This window comes from Cryptomeria japonica, chromosome 5 (assembly GCF_030272615.1).
Source record: "Cryptomeria japonica chromosome 5, Sugi_1.0, whole genome shotgun sequence".
NCBI classification, from domain to species: Eukaryota; Viridiplantae; Streptophyta; class Pinopsida; order Cupressales; family Cupressaceae; genus Cryptomeria; species Cryptomeria japonica.
Window position 1 is genome coordinate 836,526,671 of NC_081409.1, and position 27,551 is coordinate 836,554,221.

The 27,551-nt window shown below is 38.1% G+C and overlaps 1 protein-coding gene across 3 annotated transcripts in view; it reads right to left on the minus strand.

Annotated features, from left to right (window-relative positions):
* LOC131052675 (formamidopyrimidine-DNA glycosylase) overlaps positions 1-27,551 on the minus strand; it is a 245,963-nt gene that overhangs the window by 54,957 nt on the left and 163,455 nt on the right. For all 3 annotated transcript variants that reach the window (XM_057987249.2, XM_057987248.2, XM_057987247.2), the window contains one exon: positions 17,843-17,893. In XM_057987249.2, coding sequence (XP_057843232.1) covers positions 17,843-17,893 — 51 coding nt within the window. The remainder of the gene's footprint in view (positions 1-17,842; positions 17,894-27,551) is intronic.

A 27,551-nucleotide genomic window follows, 5' to 3' on the forward strand; every position in this document is an offset into this window, starting at 1 on the left:
GTGATGAAACTTTGAGCTTTCCACAAATGGGTGTAGCCATTGTGGGTGTCATGTTGGGAGACACCATGACACAAGTATTTGGAAAGATACCTCCCTAGCTAAGAGGGAGTGTTGATATTAGTAGCAGCGGGAGTTATCTCCTAAGTTCGAAATCATCTATAACTATTTATGCCGACTCAATCCAAAAGTCACCTCACTTTGAAAGAGGCTGACTCTTCATGAAAAGTTACCTTAACGGGTATATATCTAGGTTAATTTCCTCCTCATTGGAAGTAGAATGTAGAAGACAACTAGATCAATACGCAGGTAGATCGAATATACAGTTAATCTGCATTATCCAGAAAAGTAGTGCTTGGGGGAGACGATAGCAATATATCGTCTATGGTTGGGAAGGCAACAATGATCTGTGTCATTGCCTATGGTTAAACAAGCACACCCATCAACAACCCTTTTATGTCATTGTGTGAGGCTTATTTACAAAGAAAAGTTTTATCCCACATGGACTGGTAAAGAGAGTGGAGCCTCTTGAGAATGTTATAAAAGCAAACTAGTGAAGTTCATTTGGCATGTTTGGTTTGTTATTTTCTCTTGGAGAATTTGGGAGCTTCTAGCTTTCAATTTTGTGCCCTAGGACGAAAACCCTTGGGTTCTTTTGGATTGGATGAGAACCCAATTCCATCTATCAGTGGATTTATTTCAGAACTCACATTGTGCTTCAATGATCCATTTCAAGAGTTATTTGGGCTTCAAAGAGTTTAATTCTGCAAGTTGGCATTGGAGGAGATAACTTATTTATGCTGAAGAGTTTCATTTACAAATTTATGAAGATTTGTAGGCAAATGTAAATTTGTAAGCTTCTTGGAGATTTATTTGAAGATTTATGATTTTTAGATGCATGCTACAATACTCCGTACTTGCTATAGTAGTTCGCACAACTAAAGTGTCATGCTACAGTAGTTCGCATTGCCATAGGAGTACGTACAACTATAGTGTCGTGCTACAGTAGTAGGTTAATTCAGTTTGGTTCATTCTCAGCATATATTAGCAAGTTTAAGAGGAATGATTTGAAGTGTTGAGCGAGTTTAGTGGCTGAGAATACATTTTATACTGGGCTATAATTGTAGAGCTTTTTGTCATTGATACCTGTGTTGTTAAGTGGATTGGTTATGTATTAATTCCAGCTGGCTGATTGTCTGCCACATCTTCTAGGAGACATATTCTTCAGCAGGCTCGATTTATTTCCAAGGATTCGATGTGTGATTCGATTTCAAGGCCCGATTCCGATGTGTAATTCGATTTTTTACAAAAAAACAATGTTTTTGGACTCTTGTTGTATGTGTTCAGGCAGTTGAAGGGGTCACATACATTGTGACAGAGCTATTTTTTGTAAGAAGCTACCTGACTCATGTTTCTTACCTTGCAAATTGTGTAGTTCGACACATCATTTTTTTTTGGATGTTTTAAATTATACCTTGCTTTACTGGACATCTAAATGGTTGCGTTATTTAGTATATGTGCTGTGTGATTTTTTTTTCTCTGGAAAACTTTCTAACATTGACATCCTTCTTAGCGTGGTTGGTGGTGAAATAAGTTTCGGATGTGTGGCAAAATTAGAATTATTTGAGTTCAATATGTAAGAAGGGTGGAAAATGATGTCCTTTTTTCTTTTTAGTGACGTGTTAAAAAGACTCTTATCCTGCGCTCTTATTTTAGTATGATGAAGTCCATTCTTTGTGCATGGTATAAGGGTGCTTATTAGTTTGGAACAAATTGTGGAGTTTTTGCAGAGTTGTCATCATCTATTTTTAAGAACAAAAAACAGCAGAGTTTCTGATTCTAGTGTGAGTGATTTTGCAGTGAGCCTTTTTTTTCATCGGCACGTGTAAAAAATATATTTTTTGTAGCAGTGAATAAAGATTTCTGAGTGGGAACAGTTCGAAATTATGTGAGATTAGTGTTTTGAGTAAAAAGTGATGCGATTATCAATTTTGACAATTTTGACATGTAACGTTTTTTTTTGGTAAGCCGTTTTTCTTGGCTAAGTGCGTTTTTGATGATGTTGGGTGATATTCTTCTGTGTGTGGTAGATTTGACTGGATGTATTGCTGCACTTTTGTGAAGAAGCCCTGCGAGTTCTAACTCTACCAAACCACTAATTTGCTATACAAAGGATATACTTGTTTTGAAGTTTTGATAATATATGAATTTCTTTGAGTTTTCACCATATGATGCGAGGCAAGAAAGATAATACAAGCAATATAATAAACTGAAATAGACTGGAAATGCGAGAGAGCTGCAAATGATTCTTATTCACTTAAAAATATATACAATGCTCAAACATTCACAAGGCATACCCGAGATAGCCAACTAGTTGTACACATTAAATTCTGGAAATTACCAGCAACATATAAATCTGGAAATGTAATCGATCTGCAGCTATAAATGATTTGTCCACTTAAAAATGTATGCAGAATGCCTTGACTTTGCTGAGCGCTCACAATGGCTGAAATAGCAGCCAATGAATGAAGGCATTTCAGCGTCTATGAAACACATCTTAGCTGTATAGACAACACATGGCCCTGTAGATGCTTGCACAGTCTATATATTGTCGCTAAGAACAATGCTAATTGCAGCCACAAGTCTTTCTCTGAATATTGAATATCCCTTCAATCAAGTTTGAAACCCTTGTGTAAATTTCACCAAATGGCCAGAGTAATGTAGCGTTTACTGTTCACACCATTGTGGCAGCCAACATAAATTTTGATTTGCAAATGATTAACTCTTAATCTTCCACAATCTTCAGATCTGCAAGCATATAATCTTGAAACCCTTGAATAATCTTTGTATTTCTTCACCAATATTCTCAAATATGACCACTGTATGTAGCCAACCCTTAAAGCAATCTTCAGCTGATATTTCACAACCTTAGTATGCTGACAATGAAGAGTGAATGTTCTCCAAAGTCTGGAAAAGATTGAAATTATGCAGAAACCCTTGGTCTCTCACAAATCCCAATGCTCTTGTGAAAAGACAAAGTGAAAAATGCTCAATAATAATCATCGATTTCCTCTTGTTAGCTTATATATTTCTTCATGAAGTCAACCCTCTCCCAAAAACAAAGAAACGGGACTCGGACTCAGCAAGGCCGAATCGGACTCCAAGTCAGACTCGGCTGGACTCGAGAAAGTGGAAAACTCAAGAAATTTAGAGATTTTTAAAGATTTAAAACTTATTTCAGGCACCCTTTATTGAATACACCTTAAAGACACAATAACATCATCAAACTCGGCTCATTTGATTACATACACAAGTATACATTAATCACATAAGCATAAACGCAAATTGTAGCTTAAGGAAATAACAAACATAGATATATAAATATTGTCAAATGTATACAACATTACAAAACTCATGGAATAAAAAATCCATGTCATCATATGATCATCATCAAATGTTTCATACAAATACCAAAGGTAAATACAACAACAAGCCTATGGCTCAGAGGAGCCAGCACGGCTGCACCCTCCGGTCCCGACCCCCTGCGAAGGCGTCTAAGATAGATCCTGGATGATTCGATAGCCATAGCCGCTCCCCGTGACACCATGCCATCCGTGTCACTATCTGCCGCTGAATCTCCTATCTGTGCTCCTGCTCTTCGCTCCTCCTCTGCCATGGCTACAGTCTTAGGCTCTATATCTACCTGGTCGATCCAATCAGTGTCAGACTCGGAGGTTAAATTTTCCCTACTTCTATCAACGCAGTTTCCCCCCATATTTTTTGACGGGGGTTTGGGGGCAGTGCCCCCAAGGTGGGGTCAAGGGGCGAGGCCAAAAAAACTTATTATTTAACAAAGGCGTTGGGTGTTATTTTTCTATTGGCTGACATGTTGTAACTCTATTTTTTCTCATTCTCAGGCAGAGGTTGTAGTGAACAAAGATGAGACCATTCATTTTAAAAAAACTTTTTAAAATGTTTTTTTTTTGTCATTTTACGTAACCCTGCTAGTAGCCGAGTTTCACGCACTGGACTTGCCGAGTTTGGCGACTTTTTGCCAAACTCGCCAACTCGGCTAGTCTGGCAAGTTTGCTCGCCAAACTCGGACAAGTCCGAGTCTGAGTCCCAGAGACACGACGAGCATGTCTTGGACTCGGACTCGCCGAGTCTAGAGATTTTTGTTTCTCTGCCCAAAGAGCCATTTTAAATCAAATTGCTTGAATTCATATTAATTCCACTTTATAAGCATTAAAAATAATGCCGAGGAGTTGGCGCCCAAGACATTATCATTGGCCCCCTTTTAATGATAAATTGACCCCACAACTTAAAGTGCAAATATAACATTATTTTATAATATGCCTTTAATGATTAATTATTAATAAAGTATTAATTACTTTATTAATAATTAGAATAATATAACTCCATGAATACTCATTTCTAGATTCCATTTGAACCAAGGAGTCAACCACTGCATCCACTACACATCTATCTGTCTTACTAAAAATAGTAAGGGTCCCTCTTGAACAACCACTAACTTACTATAAATAGAAGTGTGTGAAACTAAGTCAAACGAAGGCCAATTCTGAACCAAACTAAGAAACGGAGAAGTTAACGCTCTACCAACTGCCCACCAGGACCCTCTAACCATTTGCTTTAGCCTACGAGGGCCAAAATAATAGGCTAAACCATCAAAAACAGGAACGAGCTAAGAGGGGACATTACAACTTTCAAATTCAGAATAGCTGAGTTCTAATGTTTCATGTTGTTGATGATGAGTTTGTCGAGTGTCTTAAGATGTGAAATACGGGTTTCAGGTAATCTGTCAAGGCTTCAATGATGTTGTGTGTTGTCTATGACTGGTTGTAATTTTGAGAAGTACTAGATGCAGTGTATATGGATTTGTGAACAAGAGTCTACTTGAACAGAGTTGCTGGAGATTAGTAATCTTACTCATGTGAAGGAAAATACTCAAGCAAATTGACTGTGTTTGACAAATCTTATCACAGCAAGTTGAACATTGAATTGATTATGAAAGAATCTGCAAATCTGAACTATGCAATATTCATACATGTTGATGCATAGAGGCATTCCTATTATTTATTTAAAAATTTTAAATTGTTATTCACTTTTGTATCAGAGGTCGGTGCCTCTATTTATAGGGGTTGGTGCTCTTAGTGGGTTGGAGCCCACTTATGTAAACTGAGTTGGTGCTCATCAAGTTGGTGTCCGTTCTTGATAATGAAAGCTGATTGGAATGACGTGGTTTTTTACCCAAATGGGTTTTCCACAAGATATCTAGTGTACTTGTCATTTGGTTGCCTATTGTATGTTTTAAGTTTAAAATTTAAGTTTCTACAATACTAATTCACTGCCCCTCTCAATATTGTCTATGTGTTTTTCAATTGGTATCAGAGCGGGATACCTTTTGTGCTTAAACGCTTGAAGGTAAATTCCTGGTAGTCTAAGATGAATGCCCTTGAAGGTCTAGCAACCAACAGAGCTCCTTTGTTTGAAGGGTCTAACTACACTTTCTGGAGTATTTGTATGAAAGCATACCTGATGTCTTTAGGATTTGAAGTTTGGATGAGTGTTGCAAATGGATATATAGTCCCTTTTGTACCTCCTATGGATGTCGATGGAAAGAAAGCATTTGAAAGTAATGCTAAAGCCATGAATGCTATATTATGTGGCTTATCTGAGTCAGAATTTGTAAAAGTTATGAATTGTGATTCTGCCCAAGCTATGTGGGATAACCTTCAAAATGCATATCAAGGAAATGAGAAAGTTAAGAATGAAAAAAATTAAAACTCATAGAATTTTGTTTGAAAGTCTAAAAATGGGTGAAGAAGAAAATATTGTAGCTTGTTTCTTGAGAGTTGATGAAGTTGTAAACTCTCTTAAGGGCTTAGAAGAGAAGATTGAAGATAAGACTATTGTTCCAAAGATTTTAAGATCACTACCTGTTGTGATGTAATCACACATCGCCCCATTGCAAATAGGGACCCCCTAGTTTTCGCTTTTTAAGGTAGTGTTTTGGCGTCTTAGGGTTTTGTCTATGATTTCTCGCTTCTACAAATGAGTCAAGTGTTTTGAAATTTAAAGGAGTCATTAAAATCAATAAGGAGACAAAATGGTCAAAAGGACATTTTGATGCTAAAAATGTGCTCAGACAGGTTGAAGGAGTGAAATCGCAATTTCTCGGGGTTAATTCTGACAACTTCCTATTTTTTAAGGAAATTTGCTTTTTAGCTTTTTTCTAAATTTAGAAAGTTTCGTTTTTAGCATTTTGGGGCCAATCCGAGAACCTGCTTTTTTGGTTTACTTTTTTTGCTAAAAATAGAAAGTTGCTTTTTGCTTTTTGCTTTTTGCTTTTTACGGGATCGTAGGTGGTCATTGGGTTAGGAGAAATATCAAGTCAAGAGAATTCATCCAAAACAAACCAAGTATGGAACCATCTTCAAATCCAAAGGATAATTTCCAAAAAGCTAATGGAAGATCACAAGAAAAATGGCTAATTATTAAGTTTGGGAATGAAGAATTGCTTGAAAAAATTCCTTGTCACCTTGGAAAAATTCCTTGTTACCCAGTGTTGACGTGTATTTTGTACACTATCAAACACAGAATAAAATACCTAAAGGTACCTTATCCTCTCTTGAATAAAGCCTCTGATTGCTGAAGATATCGCGAAAAAGGATCAATCAGGATGACTCCAAGGTTCTTGTATGTAGGGTCTCTACGTGTGGATAAGCTCCAGTGGTATGATGTGATTTGCTAGAATCACAAGGGGACTTACATTTGATGATTGAACTTCTGATCTGCTTTGCTGGAACACAGGCTCTTGCTAGCTTAGATTTGAAAAAATGGAAAAAGGACGAGGGCGAAGAGAAGATTTAATCCTAATACTAAGAATGTAGGAGCAATGATTGATCTTTGGTGAAACTCTAACTAGGTCTTGTTTTGACATCGCAGGACCATCTCCACAAGGCTAGTGCGATCTTCGAAGGGAAGCTTTATGATGTTCAAATCATCATTGCAGGCATAGACACCATCAGGTTGATGCATATCAATGAAGAAGCGACAATTGAAGTTAAGCTTAAGCTGAATAATTCCAGTTGACTACGCAAGGCAAGTCTGCAATCAACAAACTGCTAGTAGTATGGATGTACGAATTCCACCATCAATCAAGCACATTTCTTCCACTCATCTAATAACATGAAATCAAATACGAGAAGTATAAAGACCATGCAAATTGTCGAATCGACCCATAAATTTCACCATTTCTTCAATGAAGTTACAAGTCTTTTACAACAACCTCTTGGCAACAATCTTTGCCTTCTCTCTCTACTCTACTCTAATTGCTATTCTATCAACTATATTCTAACTCTTCCAACTATTTACATACTATCTCTAACTTATTGCTAATTAGCCTTTACAAAATGAAATGCCAGGGCTTATATAGTGCCCTCAATACAATTCGATGGCTTAGATCAATTAAAGATCAATGGCCAAGATTTTACAATGAAAACCCTAATTAGGGTTTGTTACAATCATTACATAACATTTAATGCTTGACCAATGAAATAATTGTATTGCTTGGACACATGTCCTCTCTAGAAAATTCCACCAATGGATAGCTAGGGTAGGTACATCAGAGTTTGTGCCACCTTCCATGAGTTAGGTACATTGAATCTGGACATGCTGAGGTGGACCTATCCGACTGGAGAAGTGATGACTAGGATGCCACCTCGTCTGACACTTGTAGCTTGGTAGATATTCAATTTGATGTTGTTGAGAAGCTATCTTTAATTAACTCTTCCGAAATTATCTGCTTCTTCAACAAACCCTTTGTTCTGACTTCTTGTGTCCTTGATTTGCAGGATGATTGATGTACCTTGCCTTGGAATACTGGATTGGAGAAGTCGCCCTTGATGACGTTAGTCCAAAGAAGGCCGTCCTTGTCGATGCTAGGTTGGAGGAGGTCGCCCTTGTCCTTGCTTGACCGTCCTTGATCTGGCTTGATTTTCTTTGAGGAGAGTCTTCCGACTTGTGGAACTTTCGAGCTTGGGAGTCGCCATCTTGGTACCTACACAACATTTCAAAATTAGTAATATATCTCTGAAAAAATTAAACTTTAAAAGGAAGATTCAAGATTTTAATTAGGAAACTTCATGATAAATCTTGAGTTATCATTTCCTAATTTAGGATTTTCAAAGCAAAATTTAAATCTTCAAAAATGGTGCCAAGGTGATTACGCCATACCTCCACTTGGGAATTGACTCTAAAAAAGATGCAAAATAAGGAAATTCGCCTAGGCAAAATCGAAATTTGAAGCTTTCAATGTGATCCTCCTCTAGCGAACGCCTTCCTATCAACTTCGTCACCCTTGGGGTCTTTGATGTGATCTTCAATATTTTTGGCAAGTTCGCCTTAACTCTAACTTCAAGCTCGCACTCCCCTTTGAAGATGTTTCGCACCACCTTTGCTCCTTCGAAATTGCACTTGGACAAATGATTGAATGATGGGTTAACATGCTCAACACACCCCTACTATATAGGCGCTCATCTTGATAGTTGCCCCTAGGCCGACTTGGAAAATAGGCCCAAAAAATAAATAAAATTTAATAGAAGAGGGGGCCGACCTTACAAAAAACATTAAAATAATACCCAAGCGCTCCCTTTCTTAAATTTAATTTAATAATAATTAATTAAATGCCTTTGTAATTAAAAACTTCGATTTTTTTAAAAGGCTAAATTAATTAATTAAATGCCTTGTGCGCACCCATTAAATGCCAATTTTAATTAAAAATATCAAGGCTCATCGAAATTTAGCATTTAATGCAATTTGAAAATGATGTTGGCGCCTAGACATGGGAAGAATAATGAATATTAACCTCATCGCTCTGGTCCCTGGCAGAGGGACAGGAGCGCTTTAGCATTTTGCTCTTGAATTTCTCGCTTTTTACGCTCAAAGTTACTTCCCTTACGTCCAAACTGGCATTTTAATTGGGAACCTTGATCTTGGTCTTATTCAATCTTTTGAATGAATGTTTCTTAGACCATTTTTGCCCTGGTCCCTTGGTGAGGGACAGGAGCGAACTTTGTATTTTAGCTCAAAATTGTCAACTTTTAACATTAACTCCTTGCTCATCACCTTTCTAATGACATTTCGGACCTTGCATGACTTCGCCTTGATATGGTTTTTGAAGGAAATGACTGTTTTGATGAATATCCCCCTGGTCCTCCAGTGAAGGGCAGGAGCGAACTTTTGTTCCTTGTGCTAATCCTTGATCATATCAACTTTCAATTGCTTTCAAAATGTAAAATAGTGTCTCTTACTCCTTCTTGAACGTTTGAAACGGAAGTGACACCTCAAAATTGGACACACTTGCATATTTCGCTCTGGTCCCTGGGAGAGGGACAGGAGCAAACTTGGGTAATTTCATCACTTTTCATGGTCCTTGCAACTTTGTTCTTCTTCGAAGCGTTCCAAACATCATCGTCCCCTTGTACCTTGGCCTGGATTTATTAAAATTCGAAGGGGAAGTCTAAATAACCAAGATTTCGCCCTGGTCCTTGACTGAAGGACAGGAGCGAACTTTCATTTGTAGGCTCAATCATTCTTTGCCAACGTTTAAAACTATCTTCAATGGATCCACTATGCTCCCCTTCACTCATCTTTGACATGGAATTTGCTTCAACTTGGTGAGAAATTTGTCTTAGGAAGAAATCGCTCTGGTCCCTTGGAGAGGGATAGGAGCGCCTAGGACAAAATAGGCTTCACTGGCGTCTTGCACTCTTCAAAATTATATTCAATAGATTCGTTACGCCTCCTTTTACTTGCCTCAAACTTAAAAAACTCATTTCACTTCGCCAAAACTTGTCTTATAAGAAAATCACTCTGGTCCCTGAGAGAGGGACGGGAGCTATCATTGAAATTCGCCCTGGTCCCTGGGTGAGGGACAGGAGCGAACTTGTCATTTAGATTGGTTTTCTCCTTTGTGGCCCACTTAAATTATATTCAACGGACAGAGCACACTCCCCTTGGCCTCTTCCAATCGCAAAATTATTTAAGTCCTGTGAGGATAATGCAAATTTGGAATTCAAGCTCCGGTCCTTCAGTGAGGGATAGGAGCGATTTTTGTCCTCCAGGCCCAAATGCTTCACTTTTCACCATGAAATGTCTTTGCTAGGGAAGATATCATCCTGCTTCATGCTATGAATAAAAGTTAATGTCCAAACAAGGTCTAAAAATGTGCATATGAATAAAATCGCTCTGGTCCTTTAGTGAGGGACAGGAGCGAATTTGACTTTCTAGACAAATACTCCATCATTTCATCGTCCTTAATCAAGTCTGGATGCTCTATCACGTTCATTTTGTCCTCCATCATGCCTTTGATGTCTCAATTTGTCCAAACAAGGTCAGGAATGACTCCACTAAGCTTTTTCGCTCTGGACCCTAGCTGAGGGACAGGAGCGAATTTGCAATTGTAGGCTCCATCACACTTTGCTAACTTCAAAATTTATCTTCAACGGACTCGTTGTGTACCCCTTCACTTGCCTTTGGCATGAAATTCGTTCTAACTTGGCAAGAAATTGACCTAAGGCAAAAATCGCTCTGGTCCCTGACTGAGGGACAAGAGCGCCTAGGCCAATATGGGTCTCATCATGCATCTTGCAATCTTCAATTTGTCTTCAACGGGTTCATTTCACCCTCCTTTCTTGCTTCAAACTCAAAACTTGCTCAATCTTCACCCAAATTTTGCCCTATGAGGAATTTCGCTCTGGTCCCTGGGAGAGGGACGGGAGCTACAGTGAATTTCGCCCTGGTCTCTGACTGAGGGACAGGAACGATCTTTGCATTTTTGGTCCGTTTTCCTTCACGAAGGCCTTTCAAGTTATATTCAATTGATAAAACATATCCTCTTTGATCTCTTCAAATCGTCAAGTTGCTTAAATCCTGCAAGGACAAGGCAATGTTTGATTTTGAGCTCCGGTCCTCCACTGAGGGACAGGAGCGATTTTCACCCCTGGGGCATTTCCGTGCTCATGAAATTCTTCAAATTATATTCAACGGAAAGATCATGCCTCCCTTTACCACTTCCACTCGAAAAATCATCTTGATCCTGCAGGGACAGTAAGATTTTTGAAAACGAGCTCCGGTCCTTCACTGAGGGATAGGAGCGATTTTGCTCCTACAGGCCAAAATATCATGATTTCGGGATTTTGATCACTTCACAAGGTAAAAACAAGTCATTTCCAATGCCCGGGATCAAATATCAAAATTTTCAAAATTTGGTCAAAATCACTCAATTGGACAAAATTCGCAATTTCATCATTCATACTTAGACAAATTTAGACTCTTCATTCAAAATTCCAATTGAAAATAGACCAACTCACTTAGCCTCTGGTGAATTCACTTTATTCAAAATTGTATCCGATGAGAGGAAGCTCAAAAAAGCTCTCAAGACTGACTGGACTTTGGCCTGAAAACGACAAAACAGAAACCCTAAGGCTTGACCCTAAATCCAAACAACTGACAAACTACCAAAACCCTAAAAAGCAGAGCGAAAGGCGAGCAACAACGAGCAAAAAGAGGGGGCCCCCATTTGCAATGGGGCGATGTGTGAAAACGTCACAACACCTAGGAAAAATCCCTAAGTTCCTTGGAAAATTTCCTTGTTTCCTTGGTTCCTTGTTTCCTTGGAAAATTCCTTGTTGCACATAAAGTCCGCCCAAGGAAAAATTCAAGAAAATGGCTAAGTATGGGAGATTTTCCTTGATTCCACATTAAGTCTGCACTAACAATGAGGATTTTCCTTGATCTTATATGAAGTCTGCTCCAACATGATGCAAATTCCTTGTCCAACTCCTAGCAAAGTCCCCCCCCCCCCCTTCCCCCCTGGTGAATACATGTGGAAAGTTTGCCCAAGGTGAAGAGAAGGAAAAATTTGGTTAAGGATAGGAGGATTAAGACAAGAACAGTATAGGTAAATAAAAGAAGAAAGTGAAAACTAAAAGGAAATTCGCCTAAGTATAGAGAAGAAAATCCAGAAAATTGATTAAGTGTTGATAGCTTGGAGGAAAATTCAAAAGTCCCTAAGCAAGACGCAAATCGGCCAAGTTTGCTCGAGGATAGTCACAATTCCTTGTCCAAATGTTAATTTTGCCTTGGCAATAAGAAAATTCCTTGACCCAACACCAAGTCCGCTCAGTCATATGGAAAAAATCCTTGTTCAACTACCAAATCCGCCCTCTATACATAAGAAAAATTCTTTGCCCAAAGGTGAAGTCTGCTCCCATCAAGGAGAATTTCTTGATTACCAACTTAGTCCGCCCAAGGGAGATGAGGTAAAATTTGGCTAATTGTCGCAGAATTCAAAATTCTAGAAAATTTGGCTAATGTTGAAAAAAATCAAAATTGTAAATTTCCAAGACATCTTCTAAGAGAATTTCAAAGCCAATTGTAGGACAGCTTTCACTTCAAATCATCTTGCTTTTTTATGCTTTTTAGGGGCAAATCCTTTCATTACCAAAATTTTCATAAGTAAGAATTATCCTTTCAAAATTCCTTCAAACTTTACACTATAGGATGGAAAAAAACATCAAACTCCCCTTATTGTTTTTTAACTAAGAAAGTTTTCATGATTTTCAGGAGGTAGATGTCAGCTTAGGAAGGGATTTCCAAAAAGCTGCAAATGAACTTCAATAAAAAAGGAACTGGTTGGAAAGATGATTCCACAACACATGGAAGGTCAACATTCACACTTCCAAAGTGGAATCCAAAGATGAATGGAACAAAGGACTTACACTTCATCAAGACATTCAAGAAGATTAAGTCATACAAGGATGAAAGGTTCTACATCGACCTTGGATTTCTTTTGGAAATACAAAATCAAAAGAAAGAACTTCTCTGTATGAAGGATTGTTCAAAAAGCACAAGATCAAAGTGAAGATGAGGATTAGTTCGAACATACAAAAAACTTTAGAATGATGGTGATATAAAAATTCCACACCAAGGAGCAATAAGTTCAAGACACAATGAGAATGAAGAAAAATGCTCTAATCATCTTGAATTTCCTTCGGAAATCCAAGAGTAAAGGTCAATACAAGGAGTTAATCTTGGTTGAGGAACGTTGCAACATGAACTCAAGAACTCCACTCCCAGGAATCCAAGTCCAAGGCAAGGAATTTCATAATCAAGGAAGGAAGATAGTTTTAGAAGAGTTAATCAAAGTTAGAAACTTGATCATCCAAGATGATGCAATTTGGGAATATTCTTCATCGCATCAAGCAATTGGAACAATGTTGACTATCAAGAGATATTGCCTAAAGTATCGACACAACCTCATGATGAGGAATCAAATCTGCAAGGCAAGCTAAGGTGGCATCCCAGTCATCAATCAACCAATCCAAAGGTTCCAAGTCAGACATGTCCAAGTGCAATGAACAAAACTCAACAAGTGGAAGATATTAAATGGCTCCTATTCTCTCATTGGTTATCCAAAATATTGTAATTTTCTCATTGGCCAAAAGGAGGTTTTTGGCAATTAAACCTAATTAGGGTTTTATTTGTTAATCTTACCCGTTGATCTTGGATCAATCTAGGTCGTTGCTTTGTAATGGGGTGCCTATATAAACCCTCATCATTTGTAAAAAGGGAGATTTTTGAGAAATTGTTGCAGTGATACTTCTTAAGTGCTAAGACATAATTCATTGTTCAATTGTTAGTGAAGTCTTGTCTACTTTTGCAAGTTAGCATGGTTTCTTGGTTGGCTCTCAATAGAATAGATTTCATTTACAAGTTGTCAGATTGAATGAAGGTTTTGATACAATTGCTCAATGTGGAATAATGTGTTCATACTTTTTATAATTGGATGATTTCAATTAATGTGCAAAGTTAGCTTGAACCAGCAAATGAAACTTAACTTCTATCGCTATATTCATTGTTCAAAATGTTGGTGAATATGAGTGATATGAAAATCTTTTGAATTCCATAGAAGATAGCACCTTTCTTGTGTAGTTGTTGAATTTGGCGAAGCAAGAATTCGTTTTGGATTCCACTTTTGCAATTTTCGTCTCCAGAATTCATAGGATTAGATTAGGGTTAGAATTATCTTCCTAAACCCTCATCCTTTTGCCTTTTTTTCCAAGTTTTAATAGAAGTAGGATTGAAAAGAACTTATTGCAAAATCATTTTAGAAAAAAGTTACAAGCATCAACAATTAGTAAAATCCTTTGATTGATTCACTCCTCAAACAATTATGTAAGTCCCCCTTGAGATTACCGGCAAATCACAACAAACCAACTGAGACTATCCGCATGAAATTGGAACCTTGGAGTCGTCTTTGTGATCACACAATCCATCTATTTAGCACATAGAAGATTTTGATCAAGAGAGAATAGGATATCTCTAGGTATTTTATTCCGCCTATGGGGAAAGGAAAATCCTTGTTCAAACATGAAGAATATCCGATGCCTAAGGAAGAAATTCCTTGATTGCAAACTAAGTCCACCCAAGCAACAAGGAATATCCACAAGACCATGCGAAGTTCGCCCCATAGTTGAAGATTCTCCCTATCCAAGCATGAACTCAGCCCAAGGCATAGGGAGGATTCCTTGAAAGCAAGCAAAGTCCGCCCAAGGAATATGGGAAGAGAAAAATTGCCTAAGTGTTGAAGGAAAAGCAAGAAATTCGCCTTCAGTGTTGAGGAGGAAAGACTTTGAAAATTTTGGGTAAGTGTTGAATCTGGAAAAACAAGATGAAATTCGAGTAAAGTAGAAGCTTCTAGAAGAAAGCAAAAAAAAAAAAAAGAAGATTGCCATTGAGAATATAAAGCAAAAAAAGAAAGAAAGAGAAGGCTCAATTCGATGTTCATAACGTGACTGGATTCATTTCCAATAAAACATTAAAAGAAAAAAAAAAAGCAAAGCAAGGATTCAACTTCTCTATAAACTCGAGCATTGGCATTCATTCAACTCACAAGTTCCTTCTCAAAAGTTGAAAGTTGAAGCTCAAGGAAGAATTTATTTCAAGTTTCAAGGAAAATTTTGGAAGAAAGTTGCGAGTGCAAGACAATCTTTAAAAGGAATTCAGACTAATTCCTACATTTGAAGACATAGTAGAAAACAATTCCTGAAAGTAATTAAGGAATTTTTTCAAAATTTTCAGGTTTATACGAGTTTTTGAAGGCAGATAGAATTTCAGTCTCTTTCGCATTTCAAGATTTTCGCCTTTCAATGAGAATTTTGATTTTCCAGACTTATGCAAAAACTCTTCATCTCAAATTCTTCAAATTTCATCTAGGAATCATGTTGCTTTTTTATGCTTTTTATAGTTTTGAAGGGCAGAAAGTTTCATAATCAGGCATAATTCCAATTTTCAGAATTTCATTAAGTCTGATTTTTTATTCTTAATTTTATAATCAGACTTAGTTAAGTCTGATTTTCAGTCTGATTTCAAGAATTTCATAAGTCAAATCAGAATTCCTTCAAGCAAACATCAAACCCCTTTTCCTAACTTAGGGAATTTTCATGTTTTTCACATGGTAGATGTTAGCTCAAGGAGGGATTTCCAGGAAAGAACTAATGAAGTTCAAAACCAAAGGACCACAGCAAGAATCCAAGATCGTGAAAAAGTGGAAGAAAGTTGGAGATACCGACCTTGGCCATTTAGACCTCGAAGACTTCAAGAAAAGAAGCTCGATGATTGCTTTCATTCACCATTAGCATGAATGATGACGAGAAATGGAACTGTTCAAGCAGCTGGATTTCCTCCAGCTATGCAGTGCTAAGAGCTGATAATAGAATGCGCCAAGCATTATAACACCCAAGAGAGATAAATTGTGGTGCTTGATGGCAGAGTGCTGACCTACCTTGGAGAGATGGCCATCAAAGAAGCATTTGACATTCCAGAATATCATTCTACCATTTACAAGACCAAGGAGGAATCCTTAAAACTCTTTGAAGCAAAACCTATCTCTTGTACTGAAGTAATTAACAAGCAATGGTTGCTTAAACCAAGGCCTCATTATTCCAAAGTGCCTAAGAACCTTTTCCGGACAGATTTCATAGAAGAGTATGGAGACCTCATCCTATTGTTAAATAGAGTCGCGGAAAGTCCTCAAGCCTGCTCATTCGAGCCTTGGCTGTATTACTTCATTGATGAAGTCACTTCCGGTGTCAAGATGATAAATTGGCAAGGATGATCGGTGATAACATTGAGGAGCAGTTGAGAAACATGATGCACACGAAAAACTTCTACATGAATTTTTACATCACGTATATGTTAGGAAGATATTACAAATATAAGCGATTGATTTGCAAAGGCGTTGTGGGAAACAAGGATGGACAGATCAAAGCATATGATTGCTATCCACAATTGTAGGTAAGCGAAAAATCCCATTTCAAAAGACTCAATGATGCATTCCTAATGTACATCAATAGGATATTTCAAGGATGCACTCATCGACGATTGACACAAGAGGCCAAAGATTTGATAAGCAGCTTTCGATCATGGTACATCCAATTCCCCAGATTCACATACCTAAGGGTCCAAAGATTTACATGATCACACAGTCCATCTGTTTACCACATAGAAGGTTTTGATCAAGAGAGAATAGGATATCTTTGGGTATTTTATTCTGAGTTGAGCATGCATACAAAACACACCAACACGTTGGAAGATTTTTCAATGACAATGGAGAAGGCAATAATTTTGATAGCTTTCAAGGTTGTATGAGTTCAATATCAGCAAACTCAGTTCAGAAGGAAGCTGTAGAGCTCACCTTGAGGGGCATGGGATTTTGAGGACCAAATGCCTAGTATGGAAAGGATCATTTCTGCTTTTTATAGGCGCCTAGGTTAGAGTTCTTGTTTGGGACCATTTGCTGGTTGGGAAAAGCAAGTTTGAAGATGCTGCAACTTAATTTCTGAGTCACCTAGTTGGCTGTCTCCTCCATTTGCACACCTGCAGTTGGCTGTTACAGAGGTATTTACAGCATACTAACAAAGGGCATCCATTTAGGTATGTTTAAACTGATATGTAATACAATTTCCTGTACTGGTTGCCCTCATATTCAGTAAAACTTGTAATTTCAGAACTGCAATAAAATCTAGAAATTATGATTGCAAGTGGTGTTTTTGGTTTTTTGCAATTATTTCTGATATTTTCAATTAATCAGCTTTTTGGGGTAACTAGTTATGTTTGAAAGTGATTAATATATATTAATCAGTAACAAATCAGAAAACAAAGAAAAACCAAACTCAGATTTGCAGCTTATAGTGTCCCAGATTTGGGTTGGGACATTACAAATCTTTACAGATCTTTAGTAAGACATCATTTATATATTATCTGAACACACCTATTTGGCCATTGGCATAGTCAGCTTTGTATCTAGCATGTAACAGAGGATTCCCATATATGCACAATAAATTTGGTGACTATATCAAAAACAATTGTTTTTCAGCAAACCAAAGTGTATTCATACATAGTAAAAGCAAGCTTTGCAATATCTAGTGCTACCATAGTTTTCCGACAGGATCATAAGGTGGTCATCTTAGGAAATTTATTCTTTCCTCAAAAAACACAATCATGGCCATGCTGAGTAATGAGAAAACTTCAGAAGTAAGTCCAGGAGGACTGGTTCCCAATGCTTTCATCCAATTAATGCATTCTTTTATTAATTTGTTTACAAATAACCCAAGAAGATCAAAAAGCCTTAAACTATAAAAAGATGAAGCGGACAGAGACCATGATCAAAGATCCAAAAAGTTTATAGACTAATATCGAGGTAAAGAAACACCTTATAACTTAAAAACTCCAAAAATTCCGTGGCTAGGGAAGTACTAACCTGGTAAAGCACTTCATCAGCAACCCAATTTCCAATGCCTGCAATGAAGCCCTGGCATAGAACAATAGCGCAGTGTTATTATTCATCAAGCTTTTGGTTATCCAAACATTATAAAAAAGTAAATAATAAACAAAATATACAAATAAATTCCAACCCTTGTCTTATGACAAGCATCAAAGTGTTGGTTTGCTTTCATGACAATCATGGTTTGAATTTGAATATTTAATTCATCATATCCCTACTATATGCTTCCCACTTATAAGAGAGTTAAATCACCCCCGATATCACATTGAATATTTTCAACAATCTATTGTTTGTAAAAACAGAAAGCACGTCTGCAGAAGTCCATTTTTTTCTTCCTGTATAGCATCCCTCATACCACTTCTTGAAATGGCTTGGAATCTCTGTTTATTATAGCTCCATGGGAAGATCCACCATCATGCTAATCAGACTCCAAAGCAAATGATATTGTATAGAATGTACGAGAAGCGCAAGAACTATGAAATTGGGATATTGTATTTCTTGATAAAATTTGGAAGTAAAATATTATTTGAATAGAGTAATACTTCAGGATTGACCTCAGTAATGAACAAAAACACACCCTGTTATCTTAAGGATTACAAAGATGCAATCATTCAACTGAAAGATCAAAATCACCCTCACCTCAAAATTATGCATATATATTAAGTACTTTGTACAGCCTTCAAGTAAGACCTCTATACAACATAAATTAAGACAGTATATACTAAAAACTAATCTTGCATATGGCATTCAATCCCTCAAAGCATTCGGTTCTTTCTTACCCATACAATGGAGAATTTGTAAATATTAGGCACATTATCATCTTTTGTAAAGAACCAACTGCAATGTTCCAAATTTTTACAAAAAAATATGGCTATTTTCACTAATCATGATGAACAAGCATTTTGACAAACATTATAGAAATAACAGGAATGAAAGATCCTTTTCATATTTTTTGATCATAAACTATAAGCAAATATCATAAACCGAAAGTTTGAATCTCAAATGTTAGAAACATGTTATTTCCTTAATTGACTGAAAATTGATAACTCAAATATTTTTGATGAGTACAATTTGCTGCTGTAATGTAATGTCCCCATTTTCCAGCGATCACTCAAGAATCTTAGATTTGCCTGTTAGTCGTCTCCGTAGACAAACAATGGGGTTAGGAGATGTTTCGTTCACCAAGAGGAGCTATACTTAGCCAATTTTGGAGCTTGGTGGGAAATTATTCAATAAAGTTTATAATAAAAGCTTATAAAAGCTTATAAGACCTTATAAGTTACTTTTTCTATTAATAGAAAATTTTAATCAAAGTAACTTTATGAAGTTATATCTTTATTTTACAAAAGTTAATAAAAGTAACTTTATAAGTTAATTTATGACTTAATAAGTAACTTTATATTAAAAGTTACCTTGCACACTTCCCTAGGGGGTTTGAATAACTTAAAAGGTGGTCAATTTATTCATGTTAAAGCAACCCTCAAGCTGGGCATAGCTTTATGACGGAAAAGATTCCTTTGGAATCTTCAAAATATGCCAAGTAGGGGTTCGATTTAGGATTTGAGCATAAAAGTGCTTTTGGAGATCATTTGGAGTCATGTTATTTTCGGTGAATATTATTCTTTCTTCTCTGCAATATTCTACCATAGCAGGTACAGCAGTGTGGAGGCCAGCTTGAGGACGAAACCCCTTGAATCAAATGTTTACCTCATAGGGTGTGTCATTAATATTGCATATCAACAATCAGATGATAACCATAGGATAGAATAGTAACCAGAAACTCAGAGCAATGCTTTCATTAATGCCAAAATGTCTAGTACAATAATCATTCTCTGCATCAGTGTCTCCAACAACAAGTACAAGAGCATATATAAAGACACAGTCGACGTTTGCGGTTACCACCCGTGGGGAACCGTCGTGCAACGGACAACTACCCTCGACAACACTAACATACTTAACCAACGTAGCTTAACAAGTAGTACACAGCCCATTTTACGACCAACATCATCCCCCCCCCTAAGAAAAGTCGTCTCCGAACGACAAGGACAAAAATCCGGGACTAACACAACAAAATGGGGATGAAGTACATTGTATACAATAAGAAAATCATTGTGAAGAATGGGCTGAGGGGGCATCCCTGAAGGAGGTAGTTGCACCATCGATGAAGAAGATGCAGTAACTACTGATGCCGGTCGAGCCCGGAACTCATACACCTACTGCGTCCTCACCTGAAGAAGATGCAGTAACTACTGATGCCGGTCGAGTTGGTTATGAATTGATTAGTCCAAAAGGAGAAACTTACCTTGCCGCTCACAGATTGCAGTTCCCTTGCACCAACAACGTAGCTGAATATGAATCCTTGATTCATGGATTGCTATTAGCCATCCAAAAGGGGGCGAAGATACTGCAAGTATATGGGGACTCAGAAATTGCAATAAGGCAAATTAAAAAGCAGTATGTTTGCCATGACAAAAGATTAACCAAGTACAGGAATCGGGTCTGGGATCTAATTGAAAGTTTTGATGCTTTCAATATCAATTCAATTTATAGACGCCAGAATCAAGTGGCTAATTCCCTTGCACAGGCCGCCAGTTCATTGATACCATTAGCAATGGAAGGATTGAAGAAGTTCACGGTTGAGCTAATATCAGTTCCTTCAGTCCCAGACAACATTACCAATTTCCAAGTTTTCGAAGACGACAAGCACATTCTAGACTTCCTAACCAACATAGACGTCTTCTTAACCCAGGTCATAGATGAAGATGAGGTGGGTGAAGCCGAATTCAATGCTGAAGGTGTCTTGAATTTAAAGACAAACACTATTCCAAAAGGAATGGTAGAATTGGAAAGGATTTTTGATCCTGACAAGTTGAAAGAAAAGAAAAATCACAGCGTGGAAGGCAATATGTGTGATATAATCAATCTAGGTGATGAAACACAAGTTAAGAATGTCTTCATTGGAAAGTCCTGCACAGCGACTGAAAGAGATGGAATCCTGAAGAACATGAGGGATTTCCCAGATGTCATCGCATGGAGCTATGAAGATCTTAAGACCTACGACACTGCAATTATCACTCACACAATCCCGTTGAAGCCAGGAAGCAAGCCATTCAGACAAAGGCAAAGACCCGTCAATCCTTTATTGGAACCACTGATATACCAAGAAGTGAAGAGGTTACTCACAGCCAAGATCATCTTCCCAGTAAGACACTCGACGTGGGTCGCCAACCTGGTACCTGTTAGAAAGAAAAATGGAGAGATCAGATTGTGTGTTGATTTTAGAAATCTCAACAGAGCATCAAAAAAAGATAATTATCCGTTACCATCATTAGATGAAGTGTTGCAGATTGTCAATGGATCGCAGATGATGTCCTTTCTGGACGGATATTCAGGATACAATCAAGTCCTAGTCGAACCTGAAGATCGACTGAAGACTGCTTTCACCACCAAATGGGGAACATTTGCCTATAAGAGAATGCCTTTTGGACTCATAAACGTCGAGGCCACATTCCAGAGAGCTATGGATATCGCTTTCAGAGATTTAATTGGTAAATGCATTATTATATATATGGATGACATCACAGTTTTCTCCAGACAAAGAGAAGATCATGTGGACGACTTGAGAAGAGTCTTTCAAAGATGCAAAAGATACGGTGTCTCCCTCAATCCGAAGAAATGCATATTTGGGGTCACAGAAGGGAAGCTTCTAGGACATGTCATTTCAGAGAAGGGGATATCTATCGATCCTGAAAGAGTAAGAGCCATATCCACTATCAATTTGCCGGCTAGCAAGAAAGAACTCAAGTCATTTTTTGGCAAGATCAACTTTGTCCGAAAGTTCATTACCGGATTTGCCGAGATTGTCAGACCATTGAATGAAATGTTAAAGAAAGATGCAAAGGTTGAATGGACTCCACAAGCCAAAAGGGCGTTTGAAGAAATAAAGACCGCAATCACGGAAGCGCCAGTTTTGATCAGTCCAGATTATCTCAAGCCATTCTATTTATATTCCTTCGCTTCCGATTACACTTGTGCCGCTATTCTCACACAGAGAAGTGAAGAAAGAGATGAGAACCCGATTGCATTCATGAGCACTCCATTGAAAGATGCAGAACTTAGATATCCAAATGTTGAAAAGCAAGCATATGCCCTAGTAAAGGCAGTGAAGAAATTCAGACATTACCTTTTGAGAGCCAAGATTTATGCAATAGTGCCCGATGCAGCAGTCAAGACTCTCCTCATGCAAAATGAATTAGGGGAGAGAAGAGGTAAGTGGGTCGCCATTATCCAAGAATTTGATATTGAGGTCCAGCCCATGAAACTTGTCCGAGGGCAAGCTTTGGCGTAGACATTGGCAATTGATGGACCAGGATTAGTACAACAAATTTATGAATTAGAAGATGTCACACATGATGAATGGTACAAAGATATTGTGACATATTTGCTTAATCACAGATGTCCTGCTCGTATGACACCTACACAGAAGAGGGCATTAAGATTAAAGTGTCAACATTACATGCTTCAAGGATCTGTTTTATATCGCAAAAACTATGAAGGAGTATACCTGAGATGTGTTGACAAAGATGAAGCAAAGCAGATAATTGAACATTTCCATTCCAAGTTTGGAACCGGACATGGAGCCAACCTCGCTACAGCTCATCAGATCCTAAGAGCAGGATATTACTGGCCTACGCTTTTTAAAGATACATTCAATCACATCAAGACTTGCCATACATGTCAAGTCGCAGCTTTTAGAGAAAGAAATCCTGCCATGCCACTAAATCCAGTGATTGAAGCTAGACCATTCGCCAAATGGGGAATGGACTTTATCGGTGTCATCAACCCCGCATCCTCAGCACAACACAAGTACATCATTACAGCCACAGATTATTGTACTAGATGGTCAGAGGCACAAGCACTTAAAGTTTGTTCTACTGAAGTTGTAATCAAGTTTCTGGAGGAGAACATAATCACAAGATTTGGATGTCCTTATGCATTGGTTTGCGACAATGGCTCGGCGTTCACATCATTGAAATTCTCAAATTGGGCTTTTGAGTACGGAATAACCCTCAAGTTTTCATCAAATTATTATCCTCAGGGTAATGGGTTAGCAGAGTCCACCAACAAGAATTTGCTCAGTGTTATCAAGAAATTATTAGAGAGAAGTCCAAGAGAATGGCACACCCAGTTAAGATTTGCTTTATGGGCAGACAGAATCAGAACAAAGAACGCATTAGGCATTTCGCCTTATTTTCTAGTTTATGGCCAAGACCCAGTCTTCCCCATGCAACTCAGGATTCCGACTTTGAGATTCATTCAGGAATACATGGAAGATACTGATGCAGTGCAGGCCCGACTGACGCAGTTAATGAACCTGGAAGAAAAGAGAGATCAAGCACTAGAGAACTTTGCTAAACACCAAGGAGTGGTGAAGAGATGGTTTGATCGACAAGCAAGAGTTAAGGCGTTCCGAATTTCAGATCTCGTCCTGTATTGGGACAAAGCACATGAGAAACGAGGTGAACATGATAAGTTTGATAAGCTTTGGAAAGGCCCTTATCAAATTTCAGAGATATTGGGAGAAAACGCATTTAGGTTGCAGACTTTAGCAGGAGATGACATCCCGTTGCCTGTCAATGGGAGGTATCTCAAACATTATTTCCAGTCCTAAAATACCAAGGCCTTCCCTTGTACATAGCTAGTTTAGTTTGATTTCGTTGTTTTCCGTTTGTTTGTTTTCGTTTGTTTGTTTTCGTTCTTAGTTTAGGTGTTTTGTTTTCGTTTTAGGTTAGTTGTTTTGTCCTGAGGGGTATCCATTTGACATTGGGTGATTTTGTTATGTAACGCTCTGACTTCCCACTAGATTGTTGGTTGCATTTGGAAAATCATGGGGTCTTTTGGAATTACAAAGGGAGTTTCTTTTAATGAAGCTTTGAGTCAGGACGTATTTGCATTGAAGTAGATTAGCTTATTGAACTCACGTATTTTTGTCCTCCAGTTATTATATTTTCACACACTTATAATCTCCGAGTCATTATGGTTTACAGGCGAAGCTGTGATCAGTGAAAAATCTAAAGTCTAGCTTCAGCGCCACCGCAATCCTCAAACCCTAGTGAGTTTCACTTCTCACGAGCCACAAGAATTGACGGAACTAAAAGCAGTATCAAAAGAAAAGATGAAAAGAAAAAAGAAAAAGAAAATCAAAAGGAAAAAATGAGCTAAAAGAAATATCAAATTGGCTAAAGGGAATTTACGAATAACTCCATCGGGGCTATAAACGCCTGGCTGGCAATGGAGCAATATTCGTGAGCTTGCGGAGATAACCTCGTCGGGACTATAGACGTCTGACTGGCAGCGAGGCTCTATCCAGGATGCTTTTGGAGTCAAGACGAACTACGTAGCTTATCACAGGGGAACCTGAAGATCATGATTGTCTTGTTGAGGGGAATTAATGCATTTGCACACACATGGGTAACTGTGGACTTGATACTTTGTCTCGATATGATGGTCTCTTCTTGTAAGTGTTTCTTAACTCCTGGTTTTGTTGAGGGAGGTTTTCTAAGTTTTCCTGTAGAAAGATTGATTCCCAAATGTTCTTTCAACATTTCTCAGTGGTGTCGCCAGATGTTGTGACCATTTCACACATCGCCCCATTGCAAATGGGGACCCCCTTTTTTCGCTCGCTTTTCGCTTCGCTTTTAGGATTTTGTTAGTCAGTCAGTCGTCTGGATTTAGGGTCGAGCCTTAGGGTTTTAACTTCTGTCTTTTCAGGCCAAAATCCAGTCGTTTTGAGAGTTTTTGAGCTTCTTTCGTAGGATGCAAATTTTGAATGCAATGAATTCGCCAGAATGGTCTAATTTTCAATTGGAATGTTGATGCAGAGCTTTAATTTGTCTAAGTGTTGAAGATGAAATGTGAATTTTTGTCTGATTGAATATTTTTGGCCAAATTTTGACCCTTTTTGATTTTGATCCTGGGCATTGAGAATGGTTTGTTTTCGCCTCGTGAAGTGTTAAAATGTGAAAAATCATGTTATTTTGGCCTGTAGGAGCAAAATCGCTCCTGTCCCTCAATGAAGGACGGGAGCTCGTTTTCAAATATCTTACTATTCCTGCAGAGTCAAGATGAATTTCGAATTGTAAGTGATGGCGAAAGGCGAGATCTTTCCATTGAATATAAATTGAAGATTTTCATGAACACAGAAATGCCTCCAAGAGCAAAATCGCTCCTGTCCCTCAGTGAAGGACCGGAGCTACAAATCAAATTTTGCCTTGTCCTTGCAAGATTTTGACGACTTGACAATTCGAAGAGGTCCAAGGGAAGATGTTTTATCAGATGAATATAATTTGAAGTGCAAATATGAAGGAAAATGACCCAGAATGCTAAAATCGCTCCTGTCCCTCAGGAAGGGACCAGGGCGAAGTACATTATAGCTCCTGTCCCTCTCCAAGGGACCAGAGCAATATTCTTCATAGGACAAAATTCAGGCAAAGATCAAGACAAGTTTGTGTTTGATGGCAAGGAAGACGATGAAATGAACTCATTGAAGATAAATTGAAGATTTTGAAACGTCAACAAGGACCCGAAAAGCCTAGTTCGCTCCTGTCCCTCTCCAAGAGACCAGAGCGATTTTTGTTATAAATGATTTTCTTGTCCAGTTTCAATCGATCCCAGGGCATGAATGAATGGAGTGGAGCATGACTAATCCGTTGAATATAAATTTGGAAGCTAACGAAGTGGAATGAAGACCACAAGAGCAAGATCGCTCCTGTCCCTCTCCAAGGGACCAGGGCGATACAGTGGTTATATTGCTTCTCACTCAAGTTTAAAACCGATCCAAGTCAAGACGAAGGGTGGCAAGAACGTTTCAAGGCATCTTCATCGAGCACAAGTTACCAAGGTCATCACATTGAAGAAATTTGCACTCTAAGACCCAGTTCGCTCTTGTCCTCCAGGAAGGGACCAGAGCGATATTAGGTATATTGGCCAACTCATGCAAGAATCACGTAGGGTCAAGGCTTTGCAAGATCGTAGAGGGTCCATGGTATGATCGGAGGGTGATATACAAAGATTTCGAACGTAAAATGATCATCAAATTGAACACAGAGACCATATCGCTCCTGTCCCTCTCCAAGGGACCAGGGCGATTTACTTAAGACTCTTCATTTTGCTTCAAGTTCATGCCAAGTCAAGGCTTCACAAGGTTGTAAAGGGTTCAAGACGTCTTTTGAGAATGACATGCAAGAGTTTTGAACGTCCAAACGTTATCAATCAAGCTAAGGAGTCCATATCGCTCCTGTCCTTTGGACAAGGACCAAAGCGATTTCATCAACAACACTCTATACTCCTTCAAAGTCAAGGCAAGGCGAGGATGGACGAGATAAAAGACGTTATTTCGAAGGCAATAAACGATGAACCAAGGTTAAATGTTACCAACTTGAGCTCAAAACGGAGAAAAAACATGGACCGCTCCTGTCCCTCTCCAAGGGACAAGGGCGATGATCCTTATAACATCCAAACACCTCATGAAAGCAAGTGGGACGTGCGTGGAATGGACTAGCAACGATGTTATTCGCCTAGCAATGGAAGTTCGAAGATCAAAGATGCAAGATGAACGTGAAAACATGGAGATCGCTCCTGTCCCTCTCCAAGGGACTAGGGCGATGTTAGGCAAAACACATGATAGTCTTTGAAAATCACGTTAAGACAAAGACGCACAAGGTTTTAAATGGCATTTGGAAGATGATACAAAGAAAGGATCGTATCAAAATGGAGAATTTCAAGCGAAAACCTTAGGATCGCTGATGTCCCTCTCCAAGGGACAAGGGCGATGATACATCTAAAGACACTCATGCACACATGCAAGGCAATCTAATTCGAAGAACCCAACAAGATGATCGATTTTGAACGTGGAAATGAAGGAGTTGAACATTGAAAACGCAAGAATCATGATAAAAATGGTGAATCGCTCCTGTCCCTCTCCAAGGGACCAGGGCGATGAGGTACGTCCACTTCATTTTCAAAATTTTGGCGCCAAATTAACCTCTTTGAATTCATTTTAATGCTAAAGTTCGATAAAATTTAAAATCCTATTTAATTGGCATTTAATATGGCGTTTTGCATTTATTAATTATTTTGCCTTGGTTTAAAAATCGAAATTTATTAATTAAAAAACGAAAGGCATTTAATTAATTATTAATTAATCATAAAAAAAAAAAAAATCGATTGGGGCGCTTTGATATGGAGGTCGGTCTTATTATTTAATTAAAAAATCATTTTAAAATTGCTATATTTTCCAAGTCGGCCTTGATAAATGGAGAGGTGCAAGCGCTATATATGGAGGGTGAAATTGTCATTTTCACATTATCATTCTACTTATCTTACATGCGATATTGAGGAAGACGAAGAAAGTGCGAAGTGTGTTTGAAGAAGTGCGAATTTCCATTCAATCCAAAGGTGGCGCTAATACTTCCAAGGTGGTGCGATATTTGAAGATCTTCATTAGAGCGAATTTGCCAAGACTTGAGGGTCACGCCAAAGGCGAACTTCAAAGATCACGTTGAAGACAAAGGTGGCGAAATTGATTTCTTGAGGAGATAACGTTGAAGATCATTTATACCTCGATTTTGCCTAGGCAATTTTATTCTTTTTGCATTCTAGAGTTAGCTCTCTATTGAGGTATGGC